The following is a 20,722-nucleotide window of genomic DNA, read 5'->3' as shown; positions in this document are numbered from 1 at the left end:
TGAGAATCTGGCCTTTTCGCTGAACACGGTGGGACGTAATATACATCAGAAGTACTTAGGAATCTTGTTAAAAGTAGTCAGGTCCCACTTATCTGAGGACTCATTCAGAAGGACTTATATCATGAGCACTTTCCCATGCCACTGAATATTCCTTAAAACATGGTTTTTAAGAGCTGCACAGAATTTTCATGTGGGTCTGAGTTTTTAAAATTTAATTTTATGCCTTAAATCCAGAAAAACCACATATCATTATGATCTTTTTTGAACACAATACTCATAAGAGTCAACAAGCATTTTATGAAACCACCACCACTGACATCCCTGCCACACCTTTTTCGGAAATGAAGCCAAAGGGTTCCTTGTGGGTAGGGGTGTGGGGGGGGGATTATGGGGAGGGTGGGGACAGTCAGGTGATCCTCTGAGACGCAGCATTAGTGAAAACCTACCACTGATGGTCTTTTTTTAAATAAATGTCTTCTAGGGACAAGGATACAATATACCTCAAAGTAAAGCAGGAAAAGCAAGGCCTGTCATAATCTAATTAAAGTAAGACTGAAGATTAAAAACAAACCCGACCAACTGAGGGAAGTTAGTGACAACAGAAGAAAAAGCAGCCTGTGTGAAGTTTGGGGAAATGAGAACCTGAGAGTGACTCTGTCACACGTCTCAGCCTAGAGCAGGCAGTACGCCTGGTGGGGATGCCAGCCAACCTGGTCTGTTCACATTAGTCACTAAGATCATTCAACTAACTTCCCCGGAGGATGTCACGCTTACCAATCTCTTAATTATACTTCACAGGTAAGAGAATACACGGGCCCACCAGGTAAAACGCTGAGGAGGCACTGGAGCCCAGGACCTGGACCCTGCTTCCCTTATCCCACCCAGGGAATGCCGGCTTGTAAAGACCCACAGTAGTCACTGGCCAAACTCCTTTTCTGACATCTCTTCCACTTTTCCTTTAAAGAAATTATCTCCAACAGCCTACTGACTGGCAGCAGCGAAGTGTTTTTACAAAGAATACATACCACCTGGTCAAATGAGAAGGCTGAGACAACAGAATGCTATGAGTAAAAATGACAATCATTGAGGAATGAGGAATTATTAAGTAAGAGGAAGTTATTAAGGCAAATGTATCCACTAAGCAATCAAGACCTTATATCCCCGTATTTCAGCAGAGCTCAGAACAAGACCTACAAGACACCAAGAGAACACATGTGAAGGAAGTAGAAGCAACTTCTAACAACATGACAATTAGAGGGAACCGCAAAGCCCTTCCTGCGAGACAAGCTGTCCCCATTTCAGAACATGAAGGGGATTCTGCCATCACTGCAGCCTTTGTGACTGCTGGTGGCCACTGCTTCTCTGCCTAAAGGCACCGCTGCCAACAGTCTCTCCCTTGTAAGGGTCTCAAGCTGCCCCCATCACTGAGGCTGCCAGGAGAGCCAGCAGCTGCACTGTGAGGTAGACTTCGCTAGGGAGAATACATAGGTGACATTCAATGTCAAGACTGAAACAAGTACACTCCAAGGGGACATTCAAGTTGAGAGAGAGATCAAATAACCTCGGAGGGATAGGATATTCAAGTAATATTTCAGTACGGAACCCATTTTTTCAAATGAACTTATAAGAACCGCATTATACAACGTAAATAATAAAGTCACTGGTTAAAAATAGTTATTTTTAAGTTCATCTCACATGTACTTTACAAGGTCAATAAATGAGAACAATGAGGCTATTTTTAACATACACATTTTAAATGAAAGCTTACAGTAGACAGGAACAGTCTCATGTCAGCCTCAATATCCAAGATCTGTGTTTTTTTAAGTGCAGATTCAAGATATCACAAAAGTAAATTGCTCCAAGTTAGTTTTAATTGCTCTCCTTATAATCTCAGGATCCTCCTACAAATGACCCAAAAGCTTGGAAAAAAAATTACAAGGAATGCTTATTTCTAAGTTTAATCACTAACAATTGCTACTCTTATCATGATTTATCAAAAATAAAGACAAGTATCCATGACTGACAACAAGCAGTAAAACTCTAAGAGCACTATCACCTCGCAACCTGTTTTGTGTTCCTCAGTCATTGCATAACTCTCACGTCAGCACGCGCTGAGCAGATGTGCTGGGCTGGCACCTGCCGCAGTGGCGCACCGGCCAACATGTGCAGGCCTGCTCTCTACAAAAGATCTGTGCACTAGAACAGCCTTCCTAATCAATGACACACTGACCTGAAGTACATGAACAAAGATGGCAGACAAAGCTTTATTCTGGTCTGTCCCCTAAACCAGTTAACCCAGTAGCACAAGTCACATCATTGGTCTCTAATGTGTTAAATTGTGGCAACTAGCAAATTTTGAACATGTATGTTGAGCTTCTTTAAAATGGTTAAAAACATAAATAAAAGAAATTCAAATAAGCAACTGCAGAATCCCTGAAGTATCTGTTACTAATGATCTACAGTAAGTTGGTCAGAGGTCAGCTCTGTATGCTGAAGAGGTGGTGGTGACAATGAGGACGTCTAAAAGAGAAAACAACAGCTTTATCGGACAGTACTTCACAGATTTGCTATTGTAAAATTAACTGCAATGTTGCTGAGAAAAATATTACTAAGATCTTCTTGTTCCGAACACTGCTGTTCACTTAAAGTTGGATGAAGCCCATTATCCTGATCTATTTCTACTATAACAAAGACAAAAACCTGGCTGAAAAATCAACATTTCTTTTTATCTTTGGAGCAAGTCATTTTTACAGCACATTTTCACTTCTCTCTGCTCTCTTTACTTTTACCTAAGAATGTTCACATCCATTTTTTCCCCCAAGTATAGTTATACAGAATTATAACTTCTGATCTGCTCATCTATATAATGAAATCACATCTCTTCTTCACAGTGGTTAAGGACGGTATGCACAGTCTGACATGAGTGCACCACTGGCTGTGAAATCTTGGACAAAACACTTAACTTTGTCCCTCCGTTTCCTCATCTGAAAAAGAGACATAGTAATTGGACATACCTCCTAAGGTTGTTGGTCAAGATTAAATGGGTTAACAGAAGCAAAGGAAAAGGCACATTTTAAGCATTTAGTAAGTGTTCGCCATTATTTTTAAAGAAAAACTTCAAGGATTCAAAATGCTCGAAGAATGGACCTACTAACAAATTTATATAATAAACTTTGGTAAAAATTCTACACATGTTAGATGTATTCAAAAAGAACAGAACGAATTCTTAGTACACCATGTACCATTATTTAGAGAAGCTGTTCCTTCAAAGCTCACAAGAGTATCTCAGAAATATCTCAGAATTAAGGAAAACGAAGATCGACTTTATTCTCCGCTTATAAAAACAAAACAGATCTATTTGGACCCACTCGGTCATAACAGGGAAGAACGTGGTTCCTGTATTCAGTTCTAACTACAGCTACAGACTTTGTTTAAAATTTCTTTAAGCAGGAAAAAGAAAGAGGACACTTAACTGCCTTATTCCTGGAACTGCAGAGCAAGACAGATGCACGAGGAGATGTGAAAGTATTTTCATTATAGGGGACAGGGGGCAGCAGTTTGCAAGTTCACACTGGGATGCAAAGGACAGGGGATAAGAGGGCATTTGAACGCACAAACATAGGCATATAAGAGGAGAGAAATTTAGTTATAGTTTCATCTCCCAACCAAAAAAAAAGACATAAAAGTTAATCAACAGTCTCTAAGTAACAAAATGCAACAAATGCTTTGGGTACCAAAGTTTCATCTAAAAGTTTCCCGCGGTAACAAAGTTTTGCACAAATCAATCCTTTACTCTGTGTGCACGTGTGAGCAACAATCTGCACAATTACTACTGAAGGCCGGTAAAGGGCCTTCAGAAAGAGAAATCAACCTCCCTCCGGTTTGCAGAGGCTAAGTGCAGTTTCTCCCAGGAGAGACAGCAGGCACTCCCGGGGGCGGGGAGAGGGGGACTAAAAGGAGGGCAGGAGGAGAACGAAGGGGAAACAGCTAGTGTGTATCTGCTTCACCAGAGTCTACTCCTTTACTCAAAGAGGGGCGACGGAGAGGTAGCATTTTCCCTTAGTAACGATGGGCGCAATTTCAGCGCGGCCCCCGTTCGGAAGCCGCAGCGGGGGAGGGGGTCCCAGTTCCCGCAGGACCCGGGTGCCCCCACCGCTCCCGCCCCGCCGCGTTCCGGGCGCGCAGAGAAGCTGCAGGGAAGGCCAGCAGGCTGCGCGCCCGGGCAGGGGTCCCTGGGCAGACCGGGCCGCCGTGCCCTCCATCCACGGCTGCACCCCGCCCCTCCGGCCCTGGAGCCTGGATGCTCCCGCACCACCTGGCGGGAAGCAGAGTCCCCCCCACGCCCCCTGGGGCCCCCAACCGAGCTCGGGCCGGGGCGAGACCCGCTTTCTGCGCCGGGCCCGCTGCGGCAGCCCCACTCACCTCGCCGCGCGGCAGCGCTCGGGCTCGGGTTCTGGCGGCGGGGGCGGCGGCGGCGGTGGCGGCGGCTCCTCCATGGCGGCGGCGGGGCTGACGGCGAAGGCGGGCGGGGGGACCAGCTCGGCGGCGGCGGCGGCTTCTCTCATCCGTGCACGGAGCCCCGCATCGCCACGGCGGGCAGTAAGCTGCAGCCTGGCGCGGGGGACCGGAGCCCCGAAGTGCGGGAGAGACTCGGCTCCGCCTCCGCCTCTGCCTCTAGCCCGCCGCAGGAGCCGCTCGCGCCGCGGCCATCTTGGAAACGGCGACCGGCCAGCGCCGGGCTACGGCGGGCGGCGAGGGACAAGCCTCCGAGGGCGGCGGCGGGCGCGGGAGCGGACGCGCGGGGAGGGCCCGGGATGGGAGGGGTGGAGGCGCCGGCGACCCAGGCGCCACAGAGGGAGCAAGTCGGGGTAGCGGCGCTCTGCCCCGGGGGCCGGGGCCTCGCCGCCGCCGTGTGGCTTCGCTCGCGGGGAACGTGCGGTGAGCTGTGCGTGTCTGTGCTCCCAGGTGGTCAGCGGGGGGCGTGCACGGAGGACCCCGGGGAGGGCAGCGCGGCCTCGATTAGGCGGCAATTCGTGACTTTTAGGTGCTTTGTGAACTTTAGCAAGAGGATCGTCGCCAAACGTAGATGTCATCCTCAAGAACAGGGATGGATGTAACGCAGCCGCTCACAGCTCACGCAGGCGTGAAGGCTTTGAGAGACCTGTGAGCCCTGGGGGGCTGGGGGTGCACTCTGATGAAAGTGCAATCTTCAACACACACGTAAAACTCAGGTTTTTGAGACTATTTAAACAAAGACTCTGGAACATTAAAGTTACCCTCCTATCAACAGGGCGGGAAAGAACACTGAGATCTAACCTTGTAACCTCAGTATCACAAGAGAGGGTATTGATCCTCCGGAAACTCGGGCTGGAGTGCTCCTACACTGAAGGAAAAAAGAAGACAGTTCTAAAGATTATTTCAGAGTTACAGAAATACTGTTGAAATTCCACCGCATCGTTAATTCAGAGCATTTAAGGCTTCGCTGTTTTAAGTTGCAGACATTTACAAAATTTCCCATAGGGTGAAATCCAGAGTTAATTCAAACACGGCATCGTTTAAAGTTAAGTACATTTCTATTCACTCAAATGAGCTAGTTTTCTAAAGCTTATTTGGTTGAGCCTGAATATGTAAAATACACGTTTTGATTATATGTTGGTAAGAAAACTGGCCAAGATGGAAAAACTTAAATGTGATTCTATTTAAAGGCCACTTAGCTATATTGCACTTAAAAGTATATGATATTGTAGATAACATATTTGTGTATTTCACATATATATGTGAAATTAGCTGTATTGCATTCAAAGTATGGTACAGAAATTTCTCTGTAGTTTAAGAATTTTTTCAGTCTGTTTTCTTTATTAAGGTAGTCTGTATTATTTATATGACCTGATAGTGCTGTATTTCCAAATTGAAATTAGTTTTATTTATTCAACAACATTCATTCCACAAGTGAATAAAATAATAAAATTTATTAAATGCATATATGTGCTAGGAACTGAAGTAGATGCTGGAAAAATAGAGGTGAGCAAAACAGACTAAGTCTTTTCCTGGTAGACCTGACATCCTAGTTGAGTGAGGAGAAAAGAGAGAAAACAAGAAAACCAAATAAACAAGCAAATAAGTAACATTTCAGCGGGTGATAACTGCCGTGGAAAAAAGTAAGGGGAAGGGCAGTTTGGAGGGGACAATGCTATTTTACACACATTGGTCAGGATAAAGTTAAATGATTTACTCATACAGCTATTTCAAAGGAAATCTGTGATAAATTCTTATCGAATTTCAGATTTTCTTTTGAAATAGTGGTATGACCAAATCACTTAACTCTATCCTAACACACCTTTAAGTATTTTAATATTTTGAATAAGTTATTCAAATAATAATATTTTGAATAAATGGTTCACAAATCACTCCTGAAGACAGTCAGCCTGGGGCCTGTCCTCAAGTCTCCCAGTTTATAAATCTATGATATTTGATTTTTAGACTAGCCTTTGAGAGATGTATGGTTTGTTGTTGTTTTAATTTCTACTTGAGGGTACTGCCTATTTTAGCAGAACTCAAACAAATTTACACTTAATAATCACATAAGGCATGTAGAAACCTAAGTTAATGAGTACTAAGTGTTCATTTTAAGTGCGGTGAATTTTTTTTCCATTCAAGTTAGTTTTGTGTCCTACTGCAGCCCTTTTTGTTACCTGTGTTCTCCTCCTATTCTGTGCCCCTTTATTTCGACAATTTGGTATTCCAGATTTCAAGATCAGAATTTATTTCCTTCTTACCCACACCAGCCTCACACCTGCCCTTTCCCTGTATTCTCTGACCCCTTCCCCATTCAGAGCTCTAAAGAACCATACTCTAGGCCCCTGACAGATGGGTCCACATTCTGTCAAACTCTCCCTCCCCTCTGGAATCCATTCACCCCTCCCAATTCAGACAACCAGCACATCTCACCTGGATAATCCCAACAGTCTCCTGCTCTCCCTGCCTGTCGGACTGCTCACTCCCCACCCAATCTGTTCTCACACTGTGGCCACAATAATCTTTCTGAATCTCCATCTAAACACGCCACTCTTACCTGCTTCATTTTATTGACATCTCATTGCTGTCACAATAAAGTCCTTACTGGACCTTTCTGAGTTCTTCAAAAGCTCCATGCCTGGTGCTGCTACTCGGATTGCGCAAAAGGGCTTTCCTTCTTCATCAGACCACCCTTCCCACCTGGCCAGCCCCTTCCAGTCTAAGCTCTACCTGATCCTGAGGAAGCCACCTCTAACCGGCTGAAGTGCTCTCCCAGGGCAGGAATGAGATGTGGGCTCTCTGGCAGGCTAAGCATTGGCATCCATTTGAATGGTAACTTAAAAATATTTGTTCAAAAGGGATAAACTGGTTTTATCTTAATAAAAACTATTCTAGAAACACTAACTCGATGTCACTGCGTGAAGAACGTTCAGCAAAGTCTTCCCCAGCTTTTTCATTTTTCCAAGTTTTCCTCATTTTCCTTTACGATCTTCTGAGCCAGAATCCTTCTTAGATGATACACTGGAAGTTTTACACATTATATAATCAAACAGACCCCTTTCTTCCAAATAGCACTAAACCATGTATCCTCCTCCTCACACTCAGCAAACACAGACCAGCATCAGGGAGACTTCTTGTTTTCATTTCCACTCGAGGGACCAAACAAATTTACATTTAGCCGATCACGTGAGGCATCATGTGTAGGAACCTAACTCAACTGGTACGAATATTCCTCTAAAATGCATGACTTTTTGCCCCCAGGAGCACCCACACCCAAGCCTCCATAAATATAGAGTGTATCTATATTTATAAATGTACCACTTCTCTGCTGGAGTGTCTGCTGCTTCAGGACAGGCACCTTCTGTCATCCACCACTGACTCCTAACCACCAGGGGAACAGTCCTGGAAGGAGAGGACCAGGGCTTCATCTGGTGCCCCAAACATTAGAGGAATTCAGTAAATACTATTGCTTTCAGGAAGTAGGATTTTTTAAAATATTAATGAAGTACGATTATAATTAGATTTTTGTTTTTAAGTCTATCACTGTTTAGCATGTCTGACCTCATCGCCTCTAATCATGTTCTCAAAAACAATGATGACAAAATCTTCAGAGGGTTGCCTCTCACTCTGTACTCGAGGCTGAATTCACATAGCCCTTGCTGAATTTCTTTACTTTAAACCGAGTTACAAGCAGAGGATATACCTCAGTGGTACAGCACAAGCTTGGCATGCCCGAGGTCCTCAGTTCAATCCCTGGTACCTCCAAAAACAATTTCTTTTTAATTTAAAAGTTAAAATGAGTTACAAAAGCCAGAGTTAAGTTTTACTAAAGATCTAATTTAGGATAAGCCACAGAACATTCTCAACTTTGCTTACCACTACCGTCAGGCCCAGTTTTGACACATGCTGCCACTGTTATGAAGTCTCAAACCAATAAAGACATGGATATCTATATGTCTATGTATCTATACTTATATATGTGCCAGTGTCAAGAGCATCATTATAGTGCCTTAGCTTCTTATCAAGGTTAGTGTAGCAGCAGGAAGTCAGTTTCATGTGTTCTGTTGCAAAATAATTCAAAAAGAATGTTTGAATGCCAAGCTATGCTGTAAATAGGGTTATGTCTTTGTTTAAGAAAAAACAAAACACCTGTCTAGGTTTTTACATTATTAAGAGCATGGTGATGCACTTTGAGTAAGTTTCTCCCATCCCTGTGGTATTCCACAGCTTTCCATCCAGGTTCCTGTGCCAATGCTCAAGACGTCACCAGCCCTGCCCGCTCCTCTCCAGTGGCTCCTTGGAGCTGCAGAGGCAGGAAAACAAGGGTACAAACCTCCCGATCTGCTCATGACCAGAGAGGGTTGATTCAGTTCACTGCGGCACACAGAGAAAGGCCAACACAGTGACAGAGCAGTCAAAACCTCCCTCTAGCATTTCACACATTTCCAAACTGTTACTATGACATCTGATTTCTACCTATTAGTAAAACACAAAAAACTTGGATACACACCAAAGGTAACTAGTTGTCATGCTTTTTCAATAGTCCTTGTAACATTTAAGTTTCCTCTTTCTCTGCCGAATAATGAGAAGCTAGAGCAAATCTCTCTTGTTTTTTTCTCAGGTGATTTGACCGTTTTTCTTAATTCTCCACCAGGACACAAATCATCCCTTATTTCAGACGCTTCTCTGTGCAAACGAAGGGTCTAAAGTGAGCCCCAAAGGTTCTGAATCATTAAACAAAGAACAAATTTACTCTCTCTGTTTTGATGGTTAGAATAGCAGGAATGGAACTAAGAAAGGACGTGGCCTCCAACGCAGGAAAAGTGGAGACGCCAGAGGGTGGGGCGATGCGTTAGCAGAAACCCCCACGGTCGCCCCGCCTCCCCGAGAAGCCAGGCGGTGACCATCAGGAGCGCACGCCTCCTCAGCTCTGCTCTGACCCCTCGGTTGGCCTCCCCAGGATCCCGCCAGTGCGAGGAGCAGCGGCTGGCTTTCTTTCCAAGGGGAGGTCTCTGGGGGAGCCCGCTCCTCTCGGGAGCCAGAACCTTCCGTCGTCTCCCCACCGAACGTCCCCAGGACTTGCCTGCTTCCCATCCTCTCGTTTCTCTGACCAGGTGTGAGTGCGGGAGAACGGAGACACAGCAACTGCAGTTCCTAAATTATTTTCCAGTCCCTTCAAACCAGTAAGCGGATACTTGGCACACAACACGGAACCAGGCGTGGAGAACCGGGAGGGAGCAGCGCGGAGCCACAGGCTCCTGCTCTCCATTTGCACGTGGCAGTGTCACCCTTTCCAAACGCAGTTCAGGGCTCTTCCGCCCGCTCTGGGAGGACTTCTCTGAGCTCCACCACCCACCTGCCCTAACCTGACAGTGAGGTGCTGCCCGTAAGGCCCCCATGACAGCTCAGGCAGACCCTTCGTTTAGCGCTATCCACCTACCTGTCTGCATGTCTATATGTGGTTGATGACATGTGTGTTTCCTACCCTGTGACCTTCTCAAGAGCAGGCAATAGTTCTTGGTATCACTGTATCTTCAGCACCGAGAATAACACCCTGCACATAGTACATGCTCAGTAAAATGTCTGTTGAAAAAATGAACTGGATGAATGGATAGATAGATGAAGGAATGGATCTCATTGGGAAAATAAGCCTAAGAGAAAAATTGCTGTGGTACAAGTAGATTCTAAGAAGCATCAGAGGGGGAGGGTGTAGCTCAAGTGGTAGAGTGCATGCTTAGCATACACGAGGTCCTGGGTTCAATCCCCAGTACCTCCCCTAAAAATAAATAAACCTAGTTACCTCCTCCCCCAACAACAACAACCAAGAAAAGAAAAGAAAAGAAAAGGATAAGAAGCCTCAAAAGGCAGATTTGGGGGGTAGAGTGTAGCTCAGTGGTAGCACGAAGTCCTGGGTTCAGTCCCCAGTACCTCCATCAAATAAATAAAGGAAGAAAACCTAATTCCCACCCCCCGCCAAAAAAAAAACCCCATATATATATATAGTCCTATATGTCAATTACACCACAATAAAGCTGGAAGGGAACAAAATTTTTTTAAAGGCAGATTATTTTTTAAGGGCAGCTGACGTTCTAAAGAGAGACAACGTGGACACAAGTAAGGAAGAAAAACTATATAAAGTAGGAATTCAGTCTGATGGGTGAAAGCACTGTTAACTCATATCATGTGAGGCTTTGAGTGGCCAAAAGTATTAGAAAGAGCAGAAATGACCTGGATTCTTATGTCGACAGTGGAGAAGCTTAATGGCTCTTTGGGCTTTTTGTGCCTGTACACATACACCACCAAATAAAGGCTCTTTTTTTTAAAAAGGCTCTTACGTTATTCTGGTTGAAGTAAGAGAACACTAGCCATGGATGAACATTGAAATGGAGCTTAAAACACAGACTTCTACTGAGGTATGGTTCTGATGCACATCAGGAATATTTTGAGCCAATGGACTCATAAAGGCCAGAAATAAGTTCCAAAATGTCAAAGAGCTATCCTTCTGAAGTTTACATTTTCAGAGGAGTTTTGCAGCAAAGTGAAATCCTGAGTTGGCCACATCCTTGGAAGCCACGTAATCTGCCTTTTCAGAGCAAGATTTTTCTCTTCATCAACCCCAGAAGTGTCCAAGGCTTGAATTTCCCAGTTTCATGAAGCAGTCTATTCTGTAGTTTGACAACTCTTATTCTTAGGAAATCAATGTTTGTAATAATTACAAAACTGCTTCCCTAATATATCTCCCCAGTGTTCTACCTAAGACTACACAAAATGTTTGACATTTGAAAACAGCTATTTTGTAGTTCTCCCCCAAAATGACAACAAAAAAGTCCTTAAAAAAATGTTTTCCAGATTAATCATCCTCTTCCCCTCACTCCCTCCAGACTGGAGTGACACAGGCTAGCGATAATTCCGCTGGAAGGTTTTTCTTACAATGGTTTACTTGATAATTCAGATGTGGTTAATTTTTATTCAACTAATCAGAGAATTTGGAATCATAACTTTAGAACATTTTTACTTCAAATACATTTCAAAATATAATTGGAAGATATTTAAGAAAAGAGGGCTTAATGGTTAATTTTCCTATTTAAACAAGGGACATTGTGTGCACACAGCAACCAGAATCATTTACCAACATGAAAGCTTTGTTTTTCAGGGCACAGCTTTTCAGGATTTGAGGTGTATATCCATCACCTGCAGATTCTGTTAAACTGAAAATCCCCAAATCAGTGGGCTGAAGGTGGGACCTGAGAATCTGCATTTCTAACAAACTCCCATGTGCTGTGGATGCTGCCTGGGGTGGAGCATGCTTTGAATTGCTCTGATATAAAACTCTGCTTGGATAGTTAACAGACTTACTGCTTAAAGGAAATGACCCAGAGAAAAGATGGAGGTGTTTATTTCAAGCAAAGATATCTCAGCCCCACTGGCCAGAGCAATCAGCACGTACGTGGTAATCCTGGTGCTGTGAGTTAATTGTGTCCCTCAAAAAGATTACGTTCAAGTTCTAACCCCTGGCACCTGTGACTGACGATGACGTTATTTGGAAACGGGATCTTGGCAGATGCATTTAAGATGAAAATTAAGATGAGGTCCTACCAGAGTAGGATCAGCCCTTAATTCAATGCAGGTGGCATCCTAATGAGGCGCACAGACTAGACACAAAGACCTGCACAGAGGGAAGGCGATGTGAAAGACACAGTGGGGAGGCCACCTGTGACAACAGAGGAAGAGATGGGTGTGATGGGTCTGCAAGCCAGCAGTTGCGGGGAAACACCGCAAGCCAGGAAGAGGCAGGGAAGTATCCTCCCCTGGAGCCTTCAGAGAGTGTGTGGCCTGCAGACACCTCGATTTTGGACTTCCGGCCTCCAGAACTGTGAAAGCAAAATGTCTACTGCTCGAAGTCTCTCCGTTTGTGGTACTTTGTTAGGCACCCTTGGGAAACCAATACTCCTGGATTTCACACAGTGGCTGGGAGGACCCAGGGCCACTCCAGGAAATCGCTGCGGGAGATTCAGGAACCTGTGTGGTCGTCTGAGGAAAAGGGCCTGGAGTGGGCTGGGAGGACGCCAACAGGACCATAGCCATGAGGCAAAACCTCTAGGTCTACGTGGTGCTTGGGAGAATTCCCAGAAGAAGGCACTTACATTATAGCAGAGAAGTGACATGTAAAATGCCTACGTGAAAAAGACTCTGTTTACATTAGGTTTTAGCAGGATTGTTAAAAGTGGTTTGGGAAGTAAGATACAGATCAGTGGGTCTCCCCTCTGGCTGCAGGACAGAATTACACGGGGAGGTTTAAAAAAAAATTAATGCTAGGATCCCGCCCCTTTCCACCTGAGTTTAATTGGTCTGGGATGGGGCCCCAGCACCCACAGGCTGAGAAAATCCCTCAGGTGGTTCTAATGTCCAGCCAGAACCAGATCTGTTACAGATCCAAACCTTCAACTGCAGGATGAGCTTGGAAAATGTGGTCCAAGAATAAAGCTTCCTCAGCCAGTTGCTCTGGGACCTGCCTTGCAAATCAGCCTCCCTTTCCTAGAAGTAGCTCTTAGGCACTTTAGATTGAGATAAAAGTTGATTTTTCAAAAGTAACACATGTTGAATTTAAGAATGAACATTGTCAACATGAGAGCATAAAACAAATAACCTCAGATAAGCACAAGAGACCAGCTTTGCCATGACTATAGGCACTGAAGTGTTCAGTGGACAATAACAAGGCATCTTAAAAGATGCCTCATTAGCAACAGTAACGATGTCAATAATTGCAAATTAACCTCCCCCCTTCATTTTTGAACACTTTCACAACGCCCTCATTCCAAGGGAGATTATTATTCACCGACTGTATGCAGGCTGTGTACTGATTATGGAGGAAAAGTTCTGCTCTCCTGGGAGCGTGCAGTCTGGTTGGGAGATAAGATAACATTTAACTAACAACATCAGGCAGTAAGTGTCTGCTGTGCCCTCTGCCCATCCTTCTGGACCCAGCCGGTCACCTCCAGTGACACAGTCCTCAGCCTCGCCAGCGCCTCCCTGCCCAGGAGCACCACCTTGACTTCTGAGCTGATGGTCTTCAGCATTTGTCCTCTGATTGCGATCTTTTGTTTGCGGGGCAAAGATCTGCATTTCATCTACATTCTCCTCAGCAATCAGCACGTGGAAAAGACCCAGTAAACTGTCGAGGGCTCAGACTTCAGGAGGCACCACACCTGGGCAACTCTCAGCATCCTGGCACCTCCGAGAGAATGACCAGGAAGTAATCAACGTCCGTAACCATGATCAGTTACGAGCTGGAGGCTCCAAAGGCCAATCGGTTGTCTATTTTCACATCAAGACCAATCATAACCAGGGGGGAGGATATAGATCAAGTGGCAGAGTGCATGCTTAGCATGCGTGAGGTCCTGGGTTCAATCCCCAGTGCGTTCTCTAAGAATACGTAATTACCTCCCCCTACCAAAAAAAAAAAAAAAATTAAAGACCAACCATGACCAGCCTTGTGTGTTCTGAACTAATTTTCTGACAAACAAATGAAAAGTACCTCAGTTACCAATCCCCGGGCACCCAGACTGCCCCGGGGAACAATGCAGGAAGGGGCCTGAGGGATCTTTAAAATCTGTTTTCTCCATGAAACGATTCAGTGCATATAATCATGATAAGGCCAGAGCCCTCAAGCTTATCTTAAATTGTTGTCCATTCTACACTCCAATATTGACAATGTTCTTTCCTTAGCTCAACATATGTGTTTTAAAAATCAACTTTCGTCTGACTCTAAAGGACCGAAGAGCCACTCCTACATTCATGAATCGCAGTGAGTCAGGGCTGTGAGGTGTTCGGAGCGGTTCATGACGCCTGCTGCAAATGGGTCCTAAATTCCACCACTCTCCCACCGATGTCAGAGTGGTAAATGCTTCAGTTCCTCTTAGTTTTCAAATTCTGAGCAATAGTAGCTTTACTGAGATACTTGTGGTGGGATAAGATATTGTAGTTTGTGGGAACAAAGCAACCACGGCGACTTCTAAGCTGCAGAATCTTGGTGCTGTGATCAGAAGAACTCAGGTTCTGATCTGCATGCAGATGTGAGTGGCCCGGTGTCCTCTGGGCTGTAAACCTCGTGACCCAACACAGTGCATTCTTGTGCCTCCATCAGCTGCTGAAAAGTGGCCACGTGGACATGTGAAATGCCTCCTCCTCACTATGGGTGTTTTTATATTAGCTAGGTGCAAGGAGTTTCGAGTTAGAAGATAAACACTGCAATTCAGACAGCTTGACATTCAAAACGTGTTCCTACACACAGTCCCACAGTCTTGAGGGAAAGCCTTGGATTTGATGTGAGGGGTTTTCCTTGTGACCCGGACCCACCTATGCAGCCAAGTACCAGTCCCTGAACTTCCATGTCTCATTTCTCAGTGAGTGTTTTGAGAATGACTAAGCTATGAATGAAGTGCCCTGATTTGAGAAAACTGTTGTCTAAATAAATATCTGGTGCAGATCACTATTTCTAGGGACGGCAACTGTGTTGATGATTCTGCTCCACAATCAGCAAACCCAGAACACCCCCAAACCATCACAGGTAGCCAAGAGATCAGCCTACTGAAAGACCAGAAAATTCTTTACCTTTCCCAGCTGGCTGGATCATTGATTGACAGCTCCAACTGTGAAGAAATTCTTTCAGCTTTCAACTGAAATCCACACGTAAGCCCATCATGCAGATGGGGTCCTACTGTGTGCTCGTGCCTGTCCCTGTATTCTCAATCACTACTAACTTCTTCTCTTTGACTTGGGAAAAATAACACCAACTATTATATTCTTTGCTCATTAGACCTATTTTCCAAACCTGTTATCACCTCTGTAACTCTTGAATCAGAATCGTTTCTAAGTTTCCCTTCTCTGCAGGTGGTGAAGCCTTAGAGAGAATATTTTCTTGGCCCTTCTTACAATTCACATGCAGAGCTGGGCACATCCTTCTATTTTTGACTTGCAGTTACATTTTAAAATTCTAAATTCCAGTTTCTTTCTCCTGGTCTCAGTGGGGTGTAGGAGGTTGGAGATAAGAGATTAGATTCATCTACTCTTTTTTATACTTTTGCCTCTTGTAAAAAACCATTTGTTCTTTGAAATATTTGTGTTTTTAACAGACTTAGGTTCAAAACAAGTTGATTAAGTTTCTTAAAAATATAAGAGCATTTCAGAAAAATTAGAGATGCTTTTAACCCACAGAAAACAACAAATTCTTTAGTTACTGTAACTCACGTTAGCTCCAGGCTCCAACCAGAGCACAGCTGAGCCTAGGTGGGAGTGGGGAAGGGGAAAGAGGTGGGGGGTTCCATCAGCGGACTCACTTCTTATGCCAAGTTCTTCCTGCAGACTTCAAACCACAACACACTTTCAGGGACAATCTATTCCCAAATTTTATAGACTGTTAAATGTCCTGCTGTTACTGAGATTCAAAAGAACTATATCTCACAGAGAAGCTGGATGACACAGGGAGAGGAGAGGCTCCATTTAGTTATTTATTTATACACTGATTTACTGAGCACTGTTTGCTGCCCAGCACCTGTCTGCAGCTGTGAATGATACCAGGGAGGAAGGAAAAAAGAGAAGACAGATGTTTTTATATCTTCCACCAGTTACTAAGGGTTCCTGGTGTAATGGAAGAATAATCATACCACTTATGAATTTTTAAATGATTGATACATGAAAAGAAATTAGGACTATGTCTAGGATGTACGCAAGCATTCAGAAAACAACAACTACTACAGTTTTCATTATATCTCTCCTTCATTAAGATATTTTTCAAATTTTCAGTAAAACTGTAGGTAAAGATAGTACCTATTTGGTTATCAAAGCCTCTTTTATAAATAATATAATGTATATAATAAATTAATATATAACATTGTTTCATATTTCTATTGCTATTTTATTAACACTTATATGCAAGTATTCATTGATAATATATTAACATTACATTTTTATTATATTGTATATTTATAATATATTGTTATAATATATCTTAATTATATAATGACAGCTTATATCATTTTTTAATTTTTATATTTTATTGCTTCAAATGCCTCAAACTATGGGAAATCTTTGGTAAAAATAAAGACCACAGAATTCTCAAAATAACTTCACACAAAGCATTGCACAACAGTATTCAATACACACAAATATATGAATCACTATGTTAATATTGTCTATATAAAATATAAACAAGTTCTACTTAGAATAATATTGTCCATTAGGGATATAACCAAAGTCACAAATATGAGCCATATATGCAATTTTTAATTTTCTAGCAGCCACACTAAAAAAGTAAAAAGAAATAGGTGGAATTAATTTTAATAGTCTATCTTACTTAATCCAAATAACCAGAATACCATAATTTCAACAGGTAATCAAGATAAAAATTTTTAATGAGATAGTTCACTTTTTCACACTAAGCCTTCAAAATCCAGTTCATTTTACTCTTACTGTAAATTCATCTCAATTCAGATGAGCCGTGTTTCAAAGTCTTAATAATAGCACATGTGGCTACTGGTTAGCACATTGGACAGAGCAGCTCTTGTTGATTAATTATTCTTTTTATTGTGCTGGTTGCCAGGAAACCCAAAGCTAAATTGGTGCTCAATTATCAAAATTTTTCTCATCCAGAGTTCCTCTAAAATGTATTTCTTTTTCTCCTAAATGTATTTGAATAGCTTTGTTTTGTATGTCCTTTTAGAGGAGTAATTTAATATTAATAACAACCATAAGGGGAGATGCATCTTATTGTTAATAATACTAATAATAATAACAATAATTTATCAATCACTCACTGTGTGCTAGGCAGAGTACCATATGATTTACGTGTATCACACAGCAAGACAATGGGAGAGCTGAGACCAGAGCCAAGATCTGATTCTAAAGCCTTCATTCGCAATGACTTAACCCTTAGGATGCTTACAGCAATGACCAGGGCACTCTGTGCCACGAACCGCACGCACACTCCATCTTCTAATCCTCAGAAGAAGCTTGTGGGACAGTTACGTTGTTCCCAGTGTATAGGTTAGGACCAAGGCTCAGAGGTCAGCTTCCCTGGTCGAGGTACAGCTAATAAATACCGGAACCAGCATATGAACTCAGGTTCTAAGTCCACTCACTTTCTAGATGCTCTCCGCTTCAGTTATGTAAAACCAACTCCAAAGGATCGAATCCCTTTTGGAGATCAGCACATCACCAAGTTATTCATTCAATAGCTGTATCCTGAGCTCCTTTCATGAGCTAGTCATTGCCTCCCTCCCCGACCCCAGTGCTGGGGATTCACAAATGGAAAAGACAAAAATCTCTGACCTTATGGCGTTTGTAATGGAAGAAGCGCGAAGTGAAAAAAATGTCACAGTCATTGGAAATTCTCTACTGGATTTTGCATAGCAAGTGCTAAGCAAATATTTGCAAACAAACACATCTAGTGAAGGCTAAACGACTAAAATAAATTAGGAAAAATAGTTTCAAGCACTTAGAACTGCACACGGACCCATGAACGTGTCAGCGCTGACTGCCACCCGCCCAGTTCTCCTAAGACGCCCTGAACACCCTCCACGGTCTCCCCGCGTGTTCCCGCGAGCTGTCCAAAAGGCAACATGCCCACGAGAGGAGACAGCCCACACTCTGTCTCAGCATAAACTGATACTCAGCGCCATCAGCTAAACTGCTTTGGTAGCTTGTAGGGTTCCCGGGATGAGAACTCACAGCTGCTTTCTTTAAGGTTTGGCAGGGGCATGTAAACGCATTTCACATTTGATACATACGGGCTGTCAGCAAACAAGCCAGCGAAAGGTACCCTGGTTTTGTTTGTTGATGGCATTTTCACTTTCTCCACAACATCTGCACTTGACACAGGCTTCGGGAGCAAATTAATGTACGAGACTCTTTGCCGTGTAAAACCATCATGCTTTCATCCAGACAGCATCTTTTAGCCCAGGTTCTAACGCTCTTTTCCTGGGGCCACACCAGCAGGCAAGTAGAGAAATGATTTACTAAAGGTCATTGATCAGGAATCAGTGGGGTGCACTGCAATGCCCTATTCTCCATTCTGAAATTATTTCTAATTCTATGTATATGACAGCTTTAAGCATAACCTTTAAATGACACCTCATTTTTCATGCCATAGTGTCCTGAGGTAACCCTCCAAAGCCAGTGATTTTGAAGGTGTTCCTTCCAAGGAGACTTTGACGTGAGTGAGTCACAGTTTTTACTGGACAGTTATGTGTTTCCTCCTCGCCTAACTAGAGACCATTTGCTATTCAGGCCATTTTGGCTGCAAGGGATGGAAGCCGGCTCTAATCAGCTCAGGAACAGAGGGGCTTGTCATAAGGACACAAGAGAAATGGAAACGGAGCCTGACTTAGAAGGCAGGTCTGTAAGTGGGCACTCGGCTTCTCTCGGGCTCTGCCATCTCCCGCCCTCCCTTCGTTCCTCCCTCCTGGCCAGCATCCTCTGAGCTGGGATGTGAAGGTCTGCGAGGAATTTCCGGGGTTTTGTTTCTGGATATGAGTCCTAGCAAGGGTCAGTTCACTTCGTAAAAATTAATTGAACTATGCTCTTAGGATCTGTGCAGTGGTATGCATGTATTTTTTTCAATCAATAAACAATTTTACAGAAAGAATATTGGGTAGCTTCAGTACTGCTGGGCTGGAGAACCAGGCTCGAGCCTCACTGCTGGGAACAAAGTACGCCGCAGAACTGGCTGGCCGGGACACTGCTGACCCCTCTCCACTGCCCAGCAGACCCGACAGCTTGCAGGTCCAGTCCACTAGCCCACTGCCCCACCACTGCCCTCAACACAGCACTGTCCCCTGCGAAGCTTCCCCGCCACCGTGCCTCCTGACCCTAAGCTGGCAGGGGTGCATCTGATGGGTGCAGCAGAGGACATGGTCATGGGGCTGGCTTCAGAAACTTTCAACTTCTGCAGTGAGAAACCACAGGGAGACTCACAAGGCGGGAAACACTCAGACACTGGGCGGGTAATGAGAGGGTAAATGTCTTCCACCACGTCTGCATGGGACTCCATTCTGGGGCAGACAGTGATTCCGATGACTCCAGGAAACCTCTGACCTAGTGCCAGATATGTGGAACGACTTAAAGGATGTTTTGGTCCAAGAGAAGTTCTAGAGACAGGTCACTAGGTAGGGGTTCTGAGTTAGAATGTGGGAGCAGAGGTATCCAGGAATCAGGCTATAGACAGAGCCAATACTGGCCCAGTTGGAGGGTCTGTTAATAGCCATTTTTTTAAAAAATTAAGCTTTTGTTTATTTTAGAATAATTTTAAACCTACAGAACAGTTTGAAGACGTTACAGTGAGTTTCTGTACCCCAAACACCCAGTTTTCCTTCTTATTAACATCTTCCCTTGTATACCACACTTGTCCCAAGTAATGAACCAACATTGATGCATCATTATTAGCTAAAGCTCCGACTTCATTCAGATTTCCTAATGTCCTTTTTCTGTGCCAGGGTCCTATCCCGGATGCCATATTACATTTAGTCATCATGTCTCCTTGGGTACTTCTTGGCTGGTATAGTTCCTCATACTTTACTTGTATTTTTGTTTTGTTTTGTTTTGTTTGTTTTTTTAAAAAAAAATTATTGAAGTATAGTTGGTGTATAATAGTATATGTTTCAGGTATACAACATAGTGATTCACAATTTTTAGTTCAAAGAATTTTCTAATCTTCCTCTGTTTCTTTGATTCATAGATTAGTTCATATGTGACTTAATTTTTAAATATTTTGGAGATTTTCCAAATCAAGATGCCTCATTTATTTCTAACTGAATGCTCATGTGGCTCCTAGTTTTTACAGGTTATAAGACATTCCTGGGTTTTGATGGCAGTTTTGAGGAGTAGCAGTCAGGTAGTTTTCAGGAAGTCCAACACCTGGGATTTGTCTGATGTTTCCTTGGAAATCTGAGGGCCAAGGTAACAGGAACTGAAACTGCAGTCAGGAGAATGGATCAGGGGCTCAGCCCCAAAACTGGATGTGCCTGGGAGCTCCCTTCTTCTCTGAACCTCATGCGAGCCCCCAGTGGCTCAGAACTTGACTGTGATGCCAGGTGGAACAAATACCCTACACTTGGGGTAAAGACTTGACTTCCACTCTTTCAGTCCCTAACCCTTAGCCCTTGCAGTTAACTCTGCTGACAAGAGCAGGCATCCCTGGGCACGAGAGGATAAG

At 43.8% G+C, this 20,722-nt stretch overlaps 1 protein-coding gene across 3 annotated transcripts in view; it reads right to left on the bottom strand.

Annotated features, from left to right (window-relative positions):
- The window catches only part of MAP3K4 (mitogen-activated protein kinase kinase kinase 4), a 102,582-nt gene extending 97,852 nt beyond the window's left edge, over positions 1-4,730 (bottom strand). For 2 of the 3 annotated variants that reach the window (XM_072966131.1, XM_072966133.1), the window contains exon 1: positions 4,423-4,707. In XM_072966131.1, the coding sequence (XP_072822232.1) occupies positions 4,423-4,565 (143 nt within the window). In that variant the 5' untranslated portion in view covers positions 4,566-4,707. Of the gene's footprint in view, positions 1-4,422 lie in introns of all 3 variants that reach the window. The other variant, XM_072966132.1, reaches the window with a different exon arrangement.
- Between the last annotated feature and the right edge of the window lie 15,992 nt (positions 4,731-20,722).

This window comes from Vicugna pacos, chromosome 8 (assembly GCF_048564905.1).
Source record: "Vicugna pacos chromosome 8, VicPac4, whole genome shotgun sequence".
Taxonomy (NCBI): Eukaryota; Metazoa; Chordata; class Mammalia; order Artiodactyla; family Camelidae; genus Vicugna; species Vicugna pacos.
The sequence above is the reverse complement of the archived record's forward strand: the minus strand, read 5'-3'. Positions and strand labels throughout refer to the sequence as shown.